Source organism: Ovis canadensis, chromosome 6, assembly GCF_042477335.2.
Source record: "Ovis canadensis isolate MfBH-ARS-UI-01 breed Bighorn chromosome 6, ARS-UI_OviCan_v2, whole genome shotgun sequence".
Classification (NCBI taxonomy): domain Eukaryota; kingdom Metazoa; phylum Chordata; class Mammalia; order Artiodactyla; family Bovidae; genus Ovis; species Ovis canadensis.
The window spans coordinates 119,782,790-119,804,172 of NC_091250.1; the positions used below are offsets into that span (position 1 = coordinate 119,782,790).

The 21,383-nt window shown below is 50.9% G+C and overlaps 1 protein-coding gene across 1 annotated transcript in view; it reads left to right on the forward strand.

Annotated features, from left to right (window-relative positions):
• Positions 1-21,383, forward strand: part of C6H4orf50 (chromosome 6 C4orf50 homolog) — a 77,467-nt gene that overhangs the window by 1,515 nt on the left and 54,569 nt on the right. Inside the window, exons 2-4 of the mRNA XM_069594698.1 lie at positions 4,913-5,309; positions 12,417-12,555; positions 16,523-17,116. Of these exons, the coding sequence (XP_069450799.1) occupies positions 5,014-5,309; positions 12,417-12,555; positions 16,523-17,116 (1,029 nt within the window). The 5' untranslated portion in view covers positions 4,913-5,013. The remainder of the gene's footprint in view (positions 1-4,912; positions 5,310-12,416; positions 12,556-16,522; positions 17,117-21,383) is intronic.

The following is a 21,383-nucleotide window of genomic DNA, read 5'->3' on the forward strand; positions in this document are numbered from 1 at the left end:
TCCTTACACCTTTCCACCTCACCCCTCCTTTCACACCTCACCCCTCTTACACCTTACCCCTCCCCTCACACCCTTACACCTCACCCCTCCCCTCACACCCTCACACCTCACCCCTCCCCTCACACCCTTACACCTCACCTCTCTCCTCACATCTCACCCCTCCTTTCACACCTCACCCCTCTTACACCTTACCCCTGCCCTCACACCCTTATACCTCACCCCTCCCCTCACACCCTTACACCTCACCCCTCCCCTCACACCTCACCCCTCCCCTCACACCCTTACACCTCACCTCTCTCCTCACACCTCACCCCTCCTCTTACACCCCACCCCTCCTTTCACAACTCACCCCTCCCCTTACACCTCACTCCTCCTCTTACACTTCACCTCTCCCCTTACACCTTTATACCTCACCCCTCCCCTCACACCCTTACACCTCACCCCTCCCCTCACACCTCACCCTTCCTCTCACACCTCACCCCTCCTCTCACACTCTTACACCTCACCCCTCCCCTCACAACTTACACTTCATTCCTCCTCTCCTCCCTTCTTTTCCTCCTCCCCCTCCTTTCCCCTCAGTTCTTGGCAGTGGAAACTTGTGAGGGGTAGAGCAGCGAAGTTTAGATGACAGAATGTGCCCTGCCACCACCTTCTGGCAGTCATGTGGGCCCAGGGATCAGCCCTGCAGGTGGCCAGCCATTGAGTGTACCCAGGTCAGGACTTCCAGTTCTAAAATAGGAAAGTCCTGGGCTCACTGGGCGGTTTTTCCTCCACTGCATGTTCTGAGTTGCGCTGATTGAGTCCTATATCCCAGATGCACTGACTTGGTGCCCATGGCCCTGAGGGCCGGGAGGTAGGGTGGGGGGAGGTGCCGCTGGAGAGGGGACAGCCCCGGAGGTGCTCTGCACGTGCACGGGCCCTGCTGAGGGGCCCTGGTCACCCGGGGAGCTGGGCTTCATGATTTAGCGTTCACTCGGTGCCTGCCTGGCAGTTGCATTCTCTCTCCTCCTGTCAGCCGCCTCCCTCTTTCTTGATCCTTGAGGTACACAGTTGAGCCTCAGGATCTGGGAGGTCTGCTCTCCACTCTCCTTCCAGATTCAGTGTGTGATGAGTGGAAACCCCGCCTGATGTTTCCAGTACAAAAAAATGCATGTTTGTTTCTCTTTTCTTCCATTTAACCAGACCCTGCTAGATGCCTGCCAAACTGGGGTGCTTCTCCCCCGAAGTTGTCTAAGACCCCTTGGGAACTCCTACAGACCCCACACTGTACCCCCAATTCCAGCTCAAAGGGCAGAGCTGTGGGTTTCCAGACCCCTAGCCTCCTCTCACCTCCCTCTCAACCCTCCCCTACCCCTCAGCCTCTCTGGGGCTGCCGTCTGGTCTGAAGGGGGAACCCCTGTGCCCTGCTGTAGGTCAAGCTGTGTGTCCTTCCTGTGACCTCAGCCCTGGGGAGCCTCACCCAGGCTGCCGAAGATGCAGGGCCCTGTCCTTACAGCTGCGCTGCGGCCATCAGTCTCCTTACCCCAGGTCTCCAGCTCTGAGAAGCCCACAGAGTTGATAATCCACATTCCTGCCCTTCACCCTCAGACACAGACGGTTCATTCCAAGTGGACCCCACAGTCTTAGTGGCTTATCCAAAAAGAGTCTGAAGACACATTGTTAAGCGGAGGTTTGGGGGCTCAAACGCCCTTCACCTGTCCTGGAGGGAGGAGACAGGATGCACCTTTACTCCAGCTGCTTCTCTAAGAAAGGGCTGCCTGCTCCCTCCTCCTCGCAGGCCTGGCACTGTGATTTTTTTTTTAGGTGGTCATCCTGTCTCAGTCAGCTGTCAATCAATCCCCCTGCTTGAGGAGGCTCCTGGAGCCAGGGTCCCTGGGGACTCACTGTGCCAGGCACAGGACCAGGCACTTGAGAGCTAAGTGACTCATGCAGCAGCAGGGAGGAGACTGCTATTCACCTTGTTTTGCAAGAGGCAGAGTTAATTCCCTAAGAACTTGACACATAAGAGACAGAGGTGGACACAGCCCAGGCAGGCAGCCAGTAACTGCAAGGGGTTGCCTCTGTCCACCACCTGACAACCTGCCCGCTGTGTTCACTGGGTGCCGGGCTCTGTACAGGAGTGCTTTGCCTACAGCAACCCATTTATGCATCAACAGCTCTTGATGTCGGTACTGTTTTTACTACCCACCCCTAACTTTTATGAGAAGTTAAATGATTTGTCCGAAGTTCCATTGGATAAATACAAGATATCTAAGTTGCCCCACAGCGCCCCCTCGCGGCCAATACCCCGCCCTGCCGCCTCTGACCTCCCTGTGTCTATTGCAAGCCCCTGAGCCACCCTACAGAGTGGCCACTGTTGGGGAAAAATATTTTAAATTTTTCATTTTCTATTATGATATATTATAGGATGTTGAATATAGTTCCCTGTGCTATACAATAGGATCTTGCTGGGGTAATTTTAAATTTTTTCCCAGCTTGGTTGGGAAATATATTTTAAAACACAATCTTCTCCCAAGCCAGACTACCTCTCTCCTGAGGTAGATAAGAGAGAAAACAATCATTATCAAATGAGCACCAAACCGGAATGTGATGTGCATCACAGACCATCTGCTAAGAGATTTTCAAAGACAGAAAAGAATTCATAATCTTATGAGCCAAGGAGATAGACCCTATTCATACAGATTTTATGGATAAGCAATAATTTGTTCTCAAATTAAAGAACTTGGCAACACTAATTATTACATGTATGTTGCCCTAAATCCATCTGGCTATTGAGGTGACCCTCTGTGTTTGTTGATTTGTTTTATACAAAGGAAAATGGAGTTCCTCATATCTTTAGAACAAGAGGTGGTTGTGCAACTTGGAGCCAGGTGATCACGAATGTAGGCTCCAACCTCCCGCAGGAACTGGGATATGAGGTCCTATTTTCCTTGAATGTTTGCATGCCAAAGAGATGGCTTCCAGGATCTTCAGAAAGATGTTCCTGGGTCATAAAACTGGCAAAAGGCTTATGGGGCTTTTAAAAGGATTTACATGTATTTCAAAGAGATGAAGAAATAACTATAAGTTTTCTAAAGTAGATGCTCTCAGAAAAGGGCAGGGGAAGTCTCATCCATCATTTTTAGAGATGTCCATCTCTTTACTCTGGAGGAGGAAATGGCTACACACTCCAGTATTCTTGCCTGGAAAATCCTGTGAACAGAGAAGCCTGGTGGGCTATCATCCAAAGGATCGCAAAGAGTCGGACACGACTGAGGGACTAAGCACACACTCTTGCTTCCCAAGTGGCATTAGTGGTAAGGAGCTCACCTGCCAATGCAGGAGACACAGGAGACGTGGGTTTGATCCCTGGGTTGGGAAGATCCCCTGGAGGAGGGCATGGCAACCCACTCCAGTCTTCTTGCCTGGAGAATCCCTTGGACAGAGGAGCCTGGCAGGCTACAATCCACAGGGTTGCAAAGAGTCAGACATGACTGAAGTGACTTAGCATGCACACACATCTCTTTAATGATGTCCATCATTTTACGGAGAATTAAGCCTCTTAGTTTAAATTTCTACTGATTCCTGTACCACTGGGCCTGTTTATGGCACTGGCTCCTCTTCTGTGGCCAGCTGCCTCTGTTCTCACCTCCTACACCCTCACAGTGCTCCAATTCTCAAAGTAAGATCTGACCAGGGCCCCCCTGCCTCTAAACACTCCAGGGACCCCCACTTCCCACACAGAGATGCCACAGTCCACATCCTGGAGCCCAAGGCCCACAAGTATATGGCCACAAGTCACCTGTCCTGCTTGGGTCCTCATTTCCCCCTCAGTTGTGTCCACTGGGCCAGCCAAACCCAATCGCTCCCATCGCCTTCACCTTCCTGACTCTGTCCTGGGACTCCGGTCCTGATGCTGCTTCCCCCTGGAGGAGCCTTCTGCCCACCTTTGCCGGCTGTGATGGGTCATTCCCTGGCCACCTTTCCAGCTTCAGGCTCCCCTACACTCGACATGATGTGTTTCCTCCTGTTCAGGGTCTTGGTTCATCCTTCACCCCTTGAGCTTTTTTTTTTTTTTTTAATATTTATTTGGCTGTTCTGGGTCTTCACTGCTGCATGGGCTTTCCTCTAGTTGTGGAGAGCAGGGGCGGGGCTACTCTCTGGTTAGTGGTGATGGGCTTCTCATTGCAGTGGATTCCCCTGTTGCCAAGCACAGGCTCTAGGGCACACGGGCTCAGTAGTTGTGGCTCTGGGCTCTGGTGCACAGGTTCAGTAGTTGTGACACGTGGGCTCAGTTGCTCTGTGGCACGTGGGATCCTCCCAGGTCAAGGATCAAACCCATGTCTCCTGCCTTGAAAGCTGGATTCTTTACCACTGAGCCACCAGGGAAGCCCAGCCCCTCGAGCTTTGGAGCCAGGCTTGGATTTGAATCCTGACTCTGCCACTGCCCATCTGTGAGGCCTGAATAAGCTCTTCTACCTTCCAGAGCCTCTGTTTCATCATGTCATCTATAAAATGGTTCTGAAAATGCCCATCTCACAGGGTTATCAGGCAGGAGAACTGGACTAAGTAAGGCAAGATGGCCCAGGGCAGTGCTAGTTTCCCTTCCCCTCCACCTAGTCAACTCCAAGCCAGTGATAAGTGTTTGCTGGACTCAGAAAGGAAGTTTAAAACATCATTTATTGCTGGGTGAAAACCTGAGTGTCACTCTTGAGAATCTCTAACACGCTCATGGTTCTGCCTGGAAATTTTACTTTACCTCTTTGTACACATGATTCAGTTTGTAACTCCAAGTAGCTTTTCTGCTTTGGATGAGTGTGGGCATGCCGGCTTGTAAAACGAGAGGCTTTCATTCATATTGTATGACGTTTGTGCAGGTGAAACCCAAGTGTCCCACTCATAAATAATCCACCTGTTCTTGCCCTCCTCAAAGGATATTTTCCTGCACAATCAAGCCACTGCAGCCACCTGGAAGTCTCCAGAAAGTCAATGTTACAGATTCACTTAATTTTATTCAGTCTTGGCCCATGAACAATGTACAGGATGGAGCCGAACACTAAAGGACGGACTGAAAAAAGTTTCAGTTACGTTGTCAGAGCCCCCAGCAGTGATGGGTTTGATATAATGAATGTTGATGTGAAGATCGACACGTCCTGGATCTTCCATGATGTAGAGGAGCGTGATGAGGAGCAGGGATGTTTTCCTGAAGGAGCAGCCAGAAGCCCAGACGTGGACACGGGAACACTCAGGAAGCAGCTGGAATCCTCAGAGCAGAAGCTGTTGGCAGCTGTGGACAAGTACATGATGCCAGAGTCTGGGCTGAGGAGCAGGTAAATATAGCCTTTGGACCTCTTCTTTGTGTACGTTAAGAATCCTAGGGCCTCATCGTGGTAGAAGGGTGTATTAAATCATTTCTATAAGGCAATGGCACCCCACTCCAGCACTCTTGCCTGGAAAATCCCAAGGACGGAGGAGCCTGGTAGGCTGCAGTCCATGGGGTTGCTAAGTCAGACAAGACTGAGCAACTTCACTTTCACTTTTCACTTTCATGCATTGGAGAAGGAAATGGCAACCCACTCCAGTGTTCTTGCCTGGAGAATCCCCGGGACAGGAGAGCCTGGTGGGCTGCCATCTCTGGGGTCACACAGAGTCGGAGATGACTGAAGCGACTTAGCAGCTTAGCAGCATGGCTGAAGGAAAGGAAAGTGTTAGTCGCTCAGTTGTGTCTGACTCTTTGTGACTCCATGGGCTGTAGCCCGCCAGGATCCTCTGCCCACGGAATTCTCCAGGCAGGATAGAATACTGGAGTGGGTTGCCATGCCCTTCTCCTGGGGATCTTCCCAACCGAGGGACTTTTCCTGGGTCTCCTACATTGGCAGGCAGATTCTTTACCCTGTGAGCCACAAGGGAAGCCATTCTATGGCTAAGGATGCAGGCAAAACAGTCAGTGTTCCATAGTCTGCCCACAGCAGCCTCTGGCTCCTCTGTCTTTCCCATCCTCTGCTCTGTACCACAGACACTGAGCCTGTTTCCCAGGCTCCCTTGCTCATTGGTTTTCATGTGGATCCAGCCAATGGGAGGTGCTGAAGGGAGGAGAAAGGAGAAGCCAGGATTCTCCCACCTCTCTTCTGCTCTGGGTGACATCTCCCACAGTGGCTGCCATTCAGTCATGCCTTTGGCATCCTCTGTGGTCCTGCTCCTGGGCCCTGGTGTCTCCACCTTCTCTCTATCTGTCCTTCCAGCCCCAGGGGCAGAAGTGGCCCCAGTGGTGGCTAACCTCTGGGTTGCCTGTCCGCTCTGTCTGGCTTTTCATCTCTTCTGTCATCTTTGTAGCAGATTTCCTGTGTTTGTTTGATTCTCACTGCTGAGCCTCCTGGCTTCCCGGGTGGTTCAGTGGTAAAGAATCTGCCTGCCAGGGCAGGAGATGCAAGAGACGTGGATTCGATCTCTGGATGAGGAAGGTCTCCTGGAGGAGGAAATGGCAACCCACTCCAGTATTCTTGCCTGCTGAAATCCCATGGCCAGAGGATCCTGGTGGGCTGCAGTCTATGGGGTTGCAAAAGGTTGGACACAACTGAGCACAGCACAGCATGAAAATAGCTGAACCTCCTGGCATAGGCTCTCTTTTCTAATGGAAGCAACGTGGTCCAAAGGTGGGGCATTTGAATCCAGGTCTTTATCCAAAGCCTATGTTCTTGTTTGACACCTAGTCTTGGAGGTTGGAAGTCAAAGATTAAGGCGTGGACAGGGCTGGTTTCTCTGAGACTGCTCTCCATGGCTTGATGTTGTTTGCCTTCTCTCTGTGCCTTCTGTGCATGTTGGTCTCCTCTTCTTATAAGGATACCGGTCAAATGGGATCAAAGCTCATCCTAATGACCTCATCTTAACTAAATCACCTCTTTAAAAAAAAAACTCTGTCTCCAAATACAGTCACATTCTAAGGTACTGGGGTTAGCTAACGTCAACATATGTATTTCAGGGGACATATTTGGTCCAAAGGGGCTTCTCTGGTGGCTCAGATGGTCAAGAATCTGCCTGCAATGCGGGAGACCTGGGTTTGATCCCTGGGTTGTCAGGAAGATCTCCTGGAGGAGGGAATGGCTACCCACTCCAGTATTTTTGCCTGGAGAATTCCACGGACAGAGGAACCTGGCAGGCTACAGTCCATGGGGTCATAAAGAATTGGACATGACTAAGAGGCACACACACACACACACAGTCCAAAACACAAGTTCTAGGGATTGACAGCTGGAAAAGGCAGGGCCCCAGCCTGGAGAGATAAAAGTATAACCCACAACTGGTTATACCTGGCAGCGTAAATGAGGTCACGAGGCCTGGAAAAGATGGGTGGGAAACCCCTGCCAGAGGAGACCCTTCCATGTGAGGAAAAGACAGCCTGGAGGCACCATGAGTGATGGAGGGGAAGGGCCTCTGTGGCTGGGGCTAGGGTGAGGCTATCCTGGGAAGGAGGGTATCCTGTACCCACCTATGGGGAAATGTGGGCTGGGTCCTCAGTTCTCATGTCCTCTGTAGCCATTCCCTTCCCCAAATGTGGGCTGTGTCCCACAGAAGCAGGGTGGAAGGGGAAGCAAGATCCATGGCAAGGGTTCGGAGAAAAAGAGTTAAGGCTTACCAAGAGCCTGTGGCCTGGGCCACAGTGCAGGTCCTCCCACACACGGGTGAAGATAGCTGTTTCTTGAACCCTGTGACACACAAAGTGATATGAGCCCCTTTTCCAGGTGGGGAAACTGAGGCTCAGGGGATGGAATACATTATCCAGGGTCACTAAGAGCTGAAGCCAGGGTCTGATCACGCAACTGTGAATATAGACTTCAGGCTAATGTCACCGTGGATTTCCTCCAGGTAAGGCACAGTAAAAGATCGATAGTGTACATTGGATCTCACTTCCATTAAAGAGTTAAAATTTTAAAGTATTTATGGTAAAACTAATGTAACCACAGTGTTAGAAATTTGAGAAAGAGAACCCCACTCACAGGGCCATAACACCATCATTGTTGCAAATTCACTTCCAACTTACATGCAACAAAATTAATAACAACTGAATACTTGTTGAGTGCTTGCTCTGGGCAAGGTACTATTTACGTGCTTGACAAGTATTAACAGGCTTAATCGTTCAGTTCAGTTCAGTTACTCAGTCATGTTCGACTCTTTGCGACCCCATAGACTGCAGCGTACCAGGCCTCCCTGTCCATCACCAACTCCCGGAGCTTACTCAAACTCATGTCCATTGAGTTGGTGATGCCATCCAACCATCTCATCCTCTGTCATCCCCTTCTCCTCCTACCTTCAATCTTTCCCAGCATCAGGGTCTTTTCCAGTGAGTCAGTTCTTCACATCAGGTGGCCAAAGTATTGGAGTTTCAGCTTCAACATCAGTCCTTCTAATGAATATTTAGGACTGATTTCCTTTAGGATGGACTGGTTGGCTCTCCTTGCAGTCCAAGGGACTCTCAAGAGTCTTCTCCAACACCACAGTTCAAAAGCATGAATCTTCAGCAGTCAGTTTTCTTTATAGTCCAACTCTCACATCCATACATGACTACTGGAAAAACCATAGCTTTGACTAGATGGACCTTTGTGCACAAAGTAATGTCTCTTCTTTTTAATATGCTGTCTAGGTTGGTCATAGCTTTTCTTCCAAGGAGCTAGCGTCTTAATTTCATGGCTGCAGTCACCATCTGCAGTGATTTTGGAGCCCCCAAAATAAAGTCTGTCACTGTTTCCATTGTTTCCCCATCTCTTTGCCATGAAGTGATGGGACCAGATGCCATGATCTTAGTTTCCTGAATGTTGAGCTTTAACCCAACTTTTTCACTCTCCTCTTTCACTTTCATCAAGAGGCTTTTTAGTTCCTCTTCACTTTCTTCCATAAGGGTGGTGTCGTCTGCATATCTGAGGTTATTGATATTTCTCCCAGCAATCTTGATTCCAGCTGTGCTTCATCTAGCCTGGCATTTTGCATGATGTACTCTGCATATAAGTTAAATAAGCAGAGTGACTTATCCTTAAAAAATATTTAAAATAAAGTAATATTGATATCTTCAATTTCTAGGTAGGGAAATCAAGATGCTGGCTTAAGTATTTAATAACTTCTCCCCAGTCACACATGCAACCACGTGGGGACGCTGGCCCTCAGACCCAAGCAGCCTGCCCAATGGTACCTGCAGCGACAAGGCACCAATTTATCCTGGTGGAATTTCCCTGATAGAGTCTCCCAGTTTCATACCACTCTTTGCAGTTCTACATAGTATAATATATTTTTAACATCACTAATCAATGAAAAAAGTATTTTCATTGTTTAGTTCTTATCTGTTAGGTGTCTATGTTTCCTAGGGGGTTCCCTGGTAGTGCAGTGGTAGAGAATCTGCCTGCCAATGCAGGAGATGCAGGTTCAATCCCTGAGTTAGGAAGATCCCCTGGAGAAGGAAATGGCTACCCACTCTAGTATTCTTTCCTGGAGAATCCCATAGACGGAGGAACCTGTTGGGCTACATACAGTCCACGGGATTGCAAACAGTAGGACATGAATGAGCGACTAAACAACAAAAATGTTTCCTACAGCTGCTAAAGCAAATTACTACAGACGTGCTGCCTTCAAACAACACACATTCATCGTCTTTCAGTTCTGGAGGCAGAAGTTCTAAAGTAGCCTCACTGGCTGACAGTCACGGGGTAGGGGAAATCTGTGTCCGCCTTTTCCAGCATTTATAGGTGCATTCCTTGGCTTCTGGCCCGTCCCCATCTTCAAGCCAGCAGTGTGGCATCTTGCTTCAGTGGTCACGTGGTCTCACCTTCTGCCACTCTCTCAGGAGGACAATTATAATTGCAGTTAGTCCCACCCAGATAATCCAGCATAATCTCTCCATTTCAAGATACCTAACATAATCACATCTACAGTCTCTTTGGCACCTTAAGGTTATATTCATAGATCCTCGTTATATTTGGAGGCCATTTTTCAGCCTGATGCAATGAGATTAATCATTTTCTGCTTAATTTAAGTAATGGGATAATACCAGGATTAAATATTGTCTCGGATTTAATATTTCCGGTTGGTCTCAAAAACTAAAAAAGTTAGGCTTCTCTTTTCTCATTCAGGTATCACCACATTTTATAATCAATCAAAAGGTACTCCTCCCAACTCTCTGACTGATTAACCTTTCCTGGTGGCTCAGTGGTGAAGAACCTGCCTGCCAATGCAGGAGATGCTAGTTCCATCCCTTGGTCGGGAATATCCCCTAGAGAAGGGCATGGCAACCCACTCCAGGATTCTTGCATGGAGAATCCCATGGACAGAGGAACCTGGTGGGCTACAGTCCATGGGGTCGCACAGAGTTAGACACGACTGAGCGACTAAGCATGAGCGCTGTTCCTCTGGTTCATTTTAGAAGGAACATGATTTTCATCTATACAAGACAGCACCCTCCCTTCTGTCATCTTAGAGACCTTCCCCCCGGGCCTCAAAACTAGAGTAGGAGAAGGGGCTCTTGGCCTGATCATTAATAACTGTGCATCATTTTATTTAATCATCGCAATAACTCCCAGAGCAAGGTGCAGTTACTTCTTACACATGAAGATCCTGGGGGTCAGAGTAGTGAACGAGCCCTATTAAGGCCTCATGACTGGTGAGTGGAAGAGCCAGGAGGCAAATCTGGGCCCTCTCCCGGGGAAGCAGAGTCTGTCCTGGAGGTGCAGGTCACATGGTGTGGAGCTGGGTGAAGGATGAGGATGGGTAGAGCTTGTCCACATAGGCAGCAGATGTATTTTCCATGGGTTTCGTGGTGATCTAGTACAGAAGTAAGACTGGAACATGAAAGGGACTTGGATACGAGGCAGGAGACAGACAAGTGAGTCACTGTAGCTCCTCCTCTCTCAATGGGACCAGCAGGCAGACCTTCCCTTATGGCTTCCCTTCATTCACACGTACTTCTCCTGTCTATGGAGCTGAGGTCAGAGCTCACTTCCAGCCTGGGTATTACTTTGCATATGATGCAACTTCAGCTCTTCCTCGGGATAATAAAGAAGACTTCCAGAGGCTTGCTGCTGCTGCTGCTGCTAAGTCGCTTCAGTCTTGTCCGGCTCTGTGCGACCCCATAGACGGCAGCCCACCAGGCTCCCCCATCCCTGGGATTCTCTAGGCAAGAATACTCCATAACTATTACACAGGTCATTTCCAACTTCTCACTTCTGTAAGTAATTCAGAGTTTTTGTAATCACAAAAAAACTTTCTGCATTTTAATCATTTCCCTAGAAGAGATTTGCAAGACTGTAGCTCAAGTGGAAAGCATCAGAGCACAGGATTAGAGCCTGAGTTTGGGAGTCATGGGCTTCCCTGATGGCTCAGATGGTAAAGAATCTGCCTGTATAATGTAGGAGACTGAAGTTCGATCCCTGGGTCAGGAAGATGCCCTGGAGAGGGAATGGCAACCCACTCCAGTATTCTTGCCTGGAGAATTCCGACAGAGGAGCCTGGTGGACTACACTCTGTGGGGTCACAAACAGTCAGACATGACTGAGCGATTAACACTTTAACTTTGGGAGTCATGCAGCCTGGACTCCATAATGCTGTGTGACCTTGGGCAAGTTGCCCGGCCTCTCTGATCCTGTTTCCTCATGTGCAAAATAGGAGAAAAGGAGCCCACTTTAAGGCTGATCACATGAGGATTTATTGAGACAATGCAGATGTTTGGTCCGGGCTCAGTCCTTCTTCGGTGGTATAACCCGTACTGGGAATTACTGGTTTAGGGTTGAAGGGTTGAGAACACTGTTAAGGTTCCTGGTGCCTTGTTATTCAAAAGAGGTCTCCAAAGTATTTTAGATTATCTTGAAAAACATACATATGAATGTTTTATAAAATGTCATTTTTTGTCTGAATATCAAATTGACCAAAAAACAGAAGAAAAAAAAAGATAATCCCAGTGTCTGTGAAAACCTTAGGCCACGCTTACCTCATCCTGAGTGTTGGGGCAGTCTGCGCATGGGTTGGGAAAGAATTTCCAGACACAGAGGACCGCAGGAAAGAGTGAGTGTATTAGGAACAAAGAGCAGGTATAAGGTGGTCGCTGTGAGCGCAGAGGGCCAACGACTCCTGATGGGCCAGAGTCGACAGCTTTTGTCGGTCAATAGCCAATGTTTATAGCCTCAAGACAAAGACCGTTGCTGCTGGAAGGCTGGTGTTAGGTGACTGGTTGGGGCGCAATAGGGTGTTTACTGGAGTGGGCCTCTTTGCCTAACTGGGAGTCAGGAAGCTTGTTAGTGGTGATCAGGGGGTTTTTTGGCAACAGTTACAAAGGGGCTCAATTAGCCTTGGAGGTGTCCTTGGTTCTGGGCATTGCTGCTGTGGCCTTGGTGCAAGGCCTTGCACCTGTGGCCGGGGCAGGACTCAACACTGAGTAAGTGCCTTGCTGCTTTGATGCGCAGGATTCAAGAGCTGGAGCTGTCGGAGAGGAACCTCCTCCAGAAGGTGGACCAGCTGAATACGCGCGTGTTCCAGGAGCGAAGTGCCTCTCTCCGGGCCCAGGAGCAGCTGGACGCACTGCAGGGGGAGCTTGCCAGCCAGGTATACAGCCTCTCCTCCTTCTTTCCGGCACTTTTTTCTTGTTCCAGCAGAGTCACCCTATGGGTTTGGACGTGGCAGCAGCTGCGCCTGAATATAGACCATGGGGGCAGGCCTGGAGAGCCAGACAGGAAGGGTGAGAGGGGTCCTCTTTCTAGCAATGCAGTCAGGGGCCACTTGACCTGGGCCAGGTCACGTGACTTCCCTGGGCCTCAACTGACCCATCTGTGAAATGGGGCTCGCGTCCTGCCCTGCCCCCTCACAGGGCTCTGGCTGGGGTCCACTGGGTGGCCTGTGGGAGCTGTGCACCCACTAGGAGCTCTGGCCAGAGGTTCATTTCTGTGGGCTTGCTGCCTGACATCAGGGGAGCCAGCTCTGGCCTAAGGACAAGGAGAAAGACTGATGCTGAGTCTCTGCCTTCAGGAGCTGGCTTGTGGGTGGGGACACAGATGGAAGGCAAGTAACTCCAAAACCGGGTGATGGAGCCATGAGGAAACGTGCAGGCAGCAGTGTGCTTTTGGAAGCGGGGAAGGCTGCAGTGATCTGGGCCCTGTGAGTTGGGCCTTGCGGAACAGCATGAGAGGGTGGGTAAGAGCCTGGGCAAGGCATGGAGGTATGCAAGAGCATAGCAGGACCGGGAGTTAAGACAGGAGGGTCCCAAGGAGGACAAATCGTCAGAACCATGGTGTGAACCAAAGTCTGGAAGCCAAGGGGGGCAGGACTTTGAGCAGGAGAGGCTCAAGTCAGGGTTTCAGGGATATCACTCTAATCGAATGGGAAAGAGAGGTGATGTACGGAGGGAGCAAGTTAGAGCATAACTGGAGAAGAAGTGGGTAGTTAAGGGAGTTGGCTCTGGAGGCAGATGTCTGGAGCCAACCCTGGTCTGCCCCTCATAAGCTCTGTGATGTAGGCCAGATGACTTAACCTCTCTGGGCCTCAGTTTCCTCCTCTGTGAAATGGGAATGATACAGCACCAACCTTCCTAAATTGTTGTCTGGTTTAAGGGAGTTAGGCTTTCCCGGTAGTGCAGTAGTAGAGAATCCACCTGCCAGTGAAGGAGATGCAAGAGACACGGGTTCAATCCTTGGGTCGGGAAGATTCCCCTGGAGTAGGAAATGGCAACCCACTCCAGTAGTCTTGCCTGGAGGATCCCATGGTCAGAGGAGCCTGGTGGACTACAGGCTCCATGGGGTTAACAAGGAGTCGTTCACAACTAAGCAGCTAAGCACACGCACACATTAAGAGAGCTCAGTTCAGTCCGGTCGCTCAGTCGTGCCCGATTCTTTGTGACCCCATGGACTGCAGCACGTCAGGCTTCCCTCAGTTCAGTTCAGTTCAGTTGCTCAGTTGTGTCCGACTCTTTGTGACCCCATGAATCACAGCATGCCAGGCCTCCCTGTCCATCACCAACTCCTGGAGTTCACTCAGACTCACGTCCATCGAGTCAGTGATGCCATCCAACCATCTCATCCTCTGCCGTCTCCTTCTTCTCCTGCCTTCAGTCTTTCCCAGCATCAGGGTCTTTTCCAGTGAGTCAGTTCTTCACATCAGGTGGTCAAAGTACTGGAGCTTCAACTTCAGCATCCGTTAATATGTGTAAAACACGCACAACAGTAGGCATTTAAATAGCACTAGTCGCTTTTGTAATTACTAGTCTTTATTGAAGTGTTCCAGGGGAGAGAAGACGAAGGCTGGAGAGCAGAGACTTGGTGGGCGGAGACCCAAAGATCCTGAGAGGCATCCTCTTTTAGCAAATTGCTACTCACAGGCGAGCACAGCAATTGTCAAATTGCAGGTTGACTCCTGCCAGTGGGTTGTGAAATCAGTTCTGTAACTTGCAACCAGCATTTAAAGATGGAATTGACTAGGAAATATGAAAGGACATCATGTGTGTGAAGGGAAGTGCTGTTTCGTGAAGCTTGTTCCAGTTGTCAACACCTGCCACGTGTGTAACGGGGTCATGTTCTTAAAAGATGTTTCTTACCGTGGGAGGCAGTCCAAAAAGTTTGAAAAACACCAGATCGATTAGCTTTTAAAGGAAATAGAGGTGAAGCAGGGAAGATAAGAAGTTCAATTAAATCGAAGTTAGCCTTTGAGATACCAGGGAGACACGCAAGTGCCGCTTTCTCCCTTTACGTTGAACTTTAGGTGCAGAAAGTTGAGTCTGTCCTCTTGGGTTCACAAGCCATCATCATCAAGATCCAGGACTTTTTAACCCGAAATACAGTGGTGTTGTGTGGGCTCCCGCCATCAACCATGTAATCTCTTTGTAGAAAATCCTGTAATAAAGCCTATAATAAAGTCTTATATACATGTAGGATTTCCCAGGTAAGCATACACAGTCCTGGGACTTCCCTGGCAGTCCAGAGGTAAAGAATCTGTGCTTCCATTGCAGGGGGCATGAGTTCGATCCCTAGTCAGGGAAATAAGATTCCTTCATGCCTTGTGGCGTGGCCAAAAAAATAAAATACATTTGAAAAATATATGCAAAGCCCTGCAATCACCAGAGGTTCATACTTTGATGGGGAGACAGAAGTGAGGGTGACAAGCCAGAGAAATGCTGGGAGTGAGCTTCAGACACTGCAGGACCTGCAGCTCTGTGGCCCACACGCCTTGCATTCTGTTCTGTCATCAGGATGCTCCTGGGAACGTCCTGTCACAAAACACTGTTTCCAGGTGAAGGGCAGACGTTCAGAGTGGTGAGGGGGCTGGCTCAGGGGCACCTCAGAGACCACTTGGCCCAGCTTCAACCCAGCCCAGATGCTAACCCTCCACCTCTGCCTGGAACTATCTGCATTTCAGGGCAAGTTTGCAGAAGTGCGTGAACTCTGCCCTTTGTACCTGATATCTGCCAAATGACAATTTGCCCCACTGTTGACTGTATTTGCCATAATCATTTGCATACAAAGACACCTCATTTCTGTGGCGACCTGTGGTCACTCCCAAAGGTGATCGAGGTAGACCAGTCTAGGTAACGGAGCTCTGGGCTCTAAGCATCACTGACTTGGGGATTCGCACCATCAGGCAGCCCTTGCAGGGAATCTGACTCCAGTTCCTTCTGCCCCAATTTCCCCTGAAAGCAAAGCCTGCCTAGCTCTTCTCAGGTTTCCTGTTTCTCGTTTGCTCTTCTTTGTTTTGTCTTCTGCAAGCTCTTAAGAAATACATGTGTAGGCACTAACAGTTGAAAGAGATCTTAACAGGAAGACAAGTCTACCCATGTGCATAAATTAATTCTGAATGTTAAGCCAGGACCCTGGTTTTTTTTGCAGTGAGTGGGTCACCCTGGTCCAGTGTGTATAGCCCATGGGTCTGGGAGGTCAAGGTTTAAGAACAGGGAGGTGTGTTCTTGGATAGGCAAGGAGCCATGCAGAAACAAAAATCCTTGAGACAGACACGTGGTGGATCAGGGACTTTTAGCTGATTGACATTCTGCAGTTCATTTCTCAGTAGCTCCCGGGGTAATATTCACAGTAAGGAATGGCTGCTGTGACACTGTTGATCTTGTCTCGGCCAGAAGTCACGGTTTTCAGCTGACCCTTACTGGACCAGGCATGATCCTTTCAGGCACTGAACAACGGAGAGGTCTGGGAGGTTCTGACGCGGAAGAAGCGACACCCAGGGGGTTCCAGGTGTCAGCTCTTTTCAAACTGGTGTGAGGATACTCCGTGTTGGAACCACTGGCCCTCCCAGTGTGCACCAGCCCGTCCCCATCCTGACCAAGTTTCCCTGAGCCCTTGTCCTTGGAGCTCAAGAGGACGTGAAGGAAGGCACTAGCATCCTGGGCAACATTTAAGAGGGCGCCAGTAACCGTCATTGAGATAAATAATGTTCGAAGCAATATTTTAATGTAAAAATTAATGCGAAAAGAAAAGGCACGCTGAACAACAAAATATCGAAGTTTCAAATAAAGACAGGCTCAGTGAGACCCCGGGCGGCCTTCCTGACGCCCTCCTCCACCGCCAACCCGTAGGTTCGGGAGAAGGAGCACGCGGCCCGGCGGCAGCGGTGGCGGCTGCAGCGGCTGCGGGAGCGGCTGCGGCGCAAGGACGCGGCGCTGGGGCGGCAGGCGGCGGCCCTGGAGCGCGGCCGGCGGATCCAGCGGCGCCAGCTGCGCCTGGTGCGCGAGCAGGAGCGCGTCCTGCGGGCGCAGGTGCAGCGGCTGGAGCTGGACGTGCGGCGCCTCTGTCGCGCCGCCGGCCTCCTGCTGGCCGAGCTCGACGCCCCGAACCCCGGCGGCCCCCGATCCTCCGGCCCGGGTGACCTCCGGGGCGCCCCCGAAGGGGCCGCGGAGCTGCGCGCGCTGAGGGCCAGGGCCGAGCGCGGCGAGCGCGAGCGGGACCAGGCGGCGCGCCGGCTGCGGGAGCAGCGCGCCACCGAGCGGCGGCTCCGCGGGCAGCTGGAAGAGCTGCGCTGCTCCATCTATGGGCTGAAGCTGTCGGAGATCGGCCTGCAGGCCCAGGTGGAGGAGCTCACCCAGCACAACGAGAGCCTACGAGGGGAACTGGGAGCCCAGGCGCCCGGGGAGAGAGCTCTCAGCAAGGGCCCCGCTGGTCCCCGTGGCCTGGTAAGTGACCACAACCCAGGGCGCGAGTGATTTTCTGCTTTCCTCTTAACTTTCTCGCCCAGCCACTTAGTCAAGTCACGGACTCCTTCATTCCCCAGTCTTCCTCTTCACCCACCCCTCCAAACCACCATCCCCATCGATCCCTCCTTCATTCCATCCACTCACCCATCCACCCATCTACCCACCTGGTGCCACCGGTCCACCCATACAACTTCACTCACCCGTTCACCAGTCCAGCCACCTCCCCATCATCTGTCCACCTGCTCAGCCACCCATCCACCTTTCCACTCACTCACCCGATCTCTTGTTCATCCATCCATGCTCTCCTACTCACCCTCCATCATCTCATTCACCGGACCATCTCGTTGTTCCATCTTTGCATCCAACACTCTCCAGGGAGCCAGCCAGCTTCCTTTCATCCTTCATCATTTGTCCCTCCTGTGCGTCCATCTATCCGACAGTTCATGGGTCCCCACCTGTGCCAGGCCCCAGGTGCTCTCTTCCACGTGTAATGTGGAGTAACTGTCCTGTGCTCCTGCCTCCCCAATCCACCCTCTCCCTGGGAAAGCAGTCAGCCTTTCCCACCTCTCTCACAGCTCCAAAGGTGACCATGGTTCCCAGCCTGGTGGTCCTGTATATGCATCTTCATCTCTGCTTCTTTAGACTGTGAGCCCTTCAAGGGCAGGTCCAGGTCAGATGGGTTCCATAGCCGCAGTCCAAGCAGCAGCACACAGGAGACCCCCAAGGCTGGTGCAGTAGAGAATATGCAGGATTGGGCCCCTTTCTAGTTCTCCTGTTTACTGGCTATGTGACCCTGAGCAAGTTTCTTAAGCTCTGGAGCCAAGGGCAGGCTGGACATTTATGTTATCATCTAACTGATTAGAAGAGCAAAAATGTGTGTTTAATATTACTCCTGCCATGTGCTTGGCACCTTGCAGTGTTTTCAAAGGCATCATTTAATGTTCGGAAATCTGTGAAGCAGGTACTGTTCATGTCCGCACTCCGCAGAGGAGGCTGAGGCTCAGAGAGGCAGTGCACTGGCCTATTGTCACACAGCTCAGAAGAGGCAGAACTGGAATTTGATCCACGCTGCGCGTGAGTCCAGGGTGCTCGGTTTCTCGCATACGAGGCCTCTTCCCTGTAAAGGGAGAGAGTTAGTCAGCTCCCTCCAAGAGGTCAAGGTCCCAGTGGTTCGATTTGCATTTAAGGAAAAATCAGGAAGCCACCTTAACCCAAAGAAGATGGCTCATTGGAAAAAAAAAATCACATTTATCTTTTGGCCTGGACAATCTATTCCAAATTAACTGGAACTTGAGTTTCCTCAAGATCATGAAGTGTATCCTGTCTAGACTGTTTTAATAATGAGTTTGTCTGTGCTCACAGTTTCTCTGTTTAGTACTTCATCCTGCCAATATCACCTTTGCGTTTCCTGTTCGTTCTTTCTCCATTAAGTTCATCAGATAAAAGGAAAGTAGGGTACCTTTGATATTGGCACCTTGTTGTAATTTCAGAAAATAAATGGTGTAGAGATGAAAACTGTCCTTTAGAATCCTTTCTGTAATTTTCCTAAATGTAAGGCTTTAATTTAGGCTGTTGGTTTACAGCCTTTATTCTCCCAGTCTCTCTGCCCTGCTGCTCTCTCTTTTATCAAAGGGAAAGGCTGAATACCTAAATGCTGTAGTGAGGAGTAAGTACGTTTTACATTCTCTCATTTAATCTTTGGAGCAGCCTTGCAAGCCAGGTGCAATTCCACTGACTAGATGGAGAAACTGAGACCCAGGAGGGTCGCCAAAGAATCAGGGCCAGCAAGGGGACCTGGGCCAGATCAGGGCGGTGACTCCAAGAAGCTGTCCTTACCTTGGGACCCTGGGGCCCGAGTTGGGTCTTGAGCAGTTTGGTGCAGCATCGGTGGCTGCATTCAGTGGTTTGGGTGCCATCAGTTACAAGCCCCTTGTTGACACACATCTGTGACTTTTTAGATGTTTCAGGCCTTATCATTGAAAATTCTCAAGAAACTGGAGGAGAGCTACATCTCTTGAGGGGCTCATGCTCTCAAGACTTTGCTGGAGGTTGCGGTGCCCAGTCAAAAGTCTCTCAAAAATTCCCTGAATTGCTCATCAAGTGTGGTCCCCAGCCATTTTTGCCTCTAGCATTGGGAGAAGCTGGCCCGTTATCAGATGAGTAGCAGAGGGAGCAGGGGCCTGTGGAATAGAAAATGCTGATCCTTAAACGTGGGAACCACATGCACTGGGGTGCGAGGCTCATGCTTTAAGTGGCAAGTGGGACCCCAAGTGGACAGAGCAGTTCAGCTCTCTCTCTTACCAGTCCAGCAGGTTACTAAGCCTTTCTGTGACTCAGTGTTCTCAACTGTGAAATGGGAACGATACTGAGACCTGCTTCTAGTGTGATTATGAGGATGCAATGAGAAAGTGCAGGGAAGGCCCCGGCACAGAGCCTGGTACCCGGTAGGATTTAGATTCTGTCACATCATTGTCACCATCACCATCGTCATCTTCACCATCACGTCTTCATGGGCTTGTCACGTCCAGCGGAGGCTGGATGGAATCACTCACACTGCTTACATCATGGTTTCCTCTTTCTTGTCTTTTTGTTTGCCCCGAGAGCTTAGGCTTCACTGCGTGCAAAGTCGCTTCAGTCGTGTCTGACTCTTTGCAATCCCATGGACTGTAGGCTGCCAGGCTCTTCTGTTCATGGGATTCTCTCGGCAATAATACTGGAGTCAGTTGCCATTTCCTTCTCCAGGGGATCTTCCCGACCCACAGATCAAACCTGCATCTCTTAACGTTTCCTGCACTGGCAGGTGGGTTCTTTACCACGGTGCTACCTGGGAAGCCCTGGAGTCGGTTAAAGGTGACTGCGATTTGTCTCCTCCAATCTGTGGAAGATGCTGATGGAAACACAGGCTGACAAGGCCCTGGAGTGGGCAGGGCCTGTGATCACCAGCTCCCCCATCACAGCAACCCATGGGCCGAGGGAGACGGAGAGCACTGGTGGCTTTCTGGGCAGGGCTGTCCCCAGGAGTGGTTCTCTTGGCCAAAGGGCTGAGAACCTCTGCCTGGTTTCAGAGGCAGTCTGCAGGGGCAGGTGAGATGGGCGAGGCCCGGCCTGCTCCAGGATGACCTCACCCTTATTAGGGAGGTCATTGGGGCATCTGCAGAGACCCTATTACCAAACAAGGTCACAGCCACAGGTGCTGGCGGCGGGGAGCGTGGGGCGGGGAAGTTCGGACTTGAACTTGACTTTTAGGCGACACAATTCAGCCCACAGTCACGCTGTCACATGGCCAGCGATGACTCCGGCCTCGCCTCCTCCTCCTCCTCGGCCTCCTTCAGGTAGTGTTTCCTCCTCTGTCCTCCTGGGACCTGGGCTGAAGGCCCAGATGATGCACTATCCTTGGTGCCAGGCCCAGCCTCTCTGGAGCAAGTGCCCGTGAACCGCAGGGTGAGCTGCTGCAGGCAGGGCCCTCAGGCTCCTTCCATAGTCATCCTGAAAGACCGCCCCAGGCAGGGGGTTGGCATGGTAACAGCCCATGGAAACATACCTGGACTCATGCCACCCTCTGTGGTCGTGCAAGTGCAAGGACCCTGCCCCCACCCCATGTGAGGTGCCCCGTGTCGCCCCCATCCCCACTCCGCCTTCTTTCTCACCAGCCTTCCTTTCCTCTCTGCTTCCTTCCATCCACACACAGAATCCTTCGGGTCCTCTCCGTTTTCTGCCATAACCCCAGCTCCAGCACAGCACTTGACATGGGAAGGAACTTAGATATTTATGAAATGCAAGGAAGGAGGGAGAAAGGACCACAGACTGTCTCTTATTATTGGGGCCCCACGGGTGGGTCCAGGCCCTTTTCAGCCTGCGGCTCAGTTGCTCTAGGTTCCCGGCCATCTCTGACCCTGTGAACTTGGGGTCTTTAGCACCTGTCTGCTGGGCGAAGGGCTAGCACTGCTCGCTGCCTTCTAAGTGTGTCAGAGTGAAGAGCCCATTGGAACACGAATGCAAGAGCCCTTTAAACATGGAACAAACGTCAGGGACCATTTCAGTATAAAATGTCACGGGACGGTCACTGATTCTGGCTTTTAGCAATCTAGCGGCTTGTCTGGGAGAGTGTTATTGGCAAGGGCTTGCTTTGGTTGTCGGTGTCTGTTTCATCATGGTTTGTGTGTTTCTCGAGTGGCTTGTTTTCGCTTCCGAGGGGGCCCGGAACCTGGGTGATCAGCTTCTTGTTCCAGACATTAGCAGTTCTCCC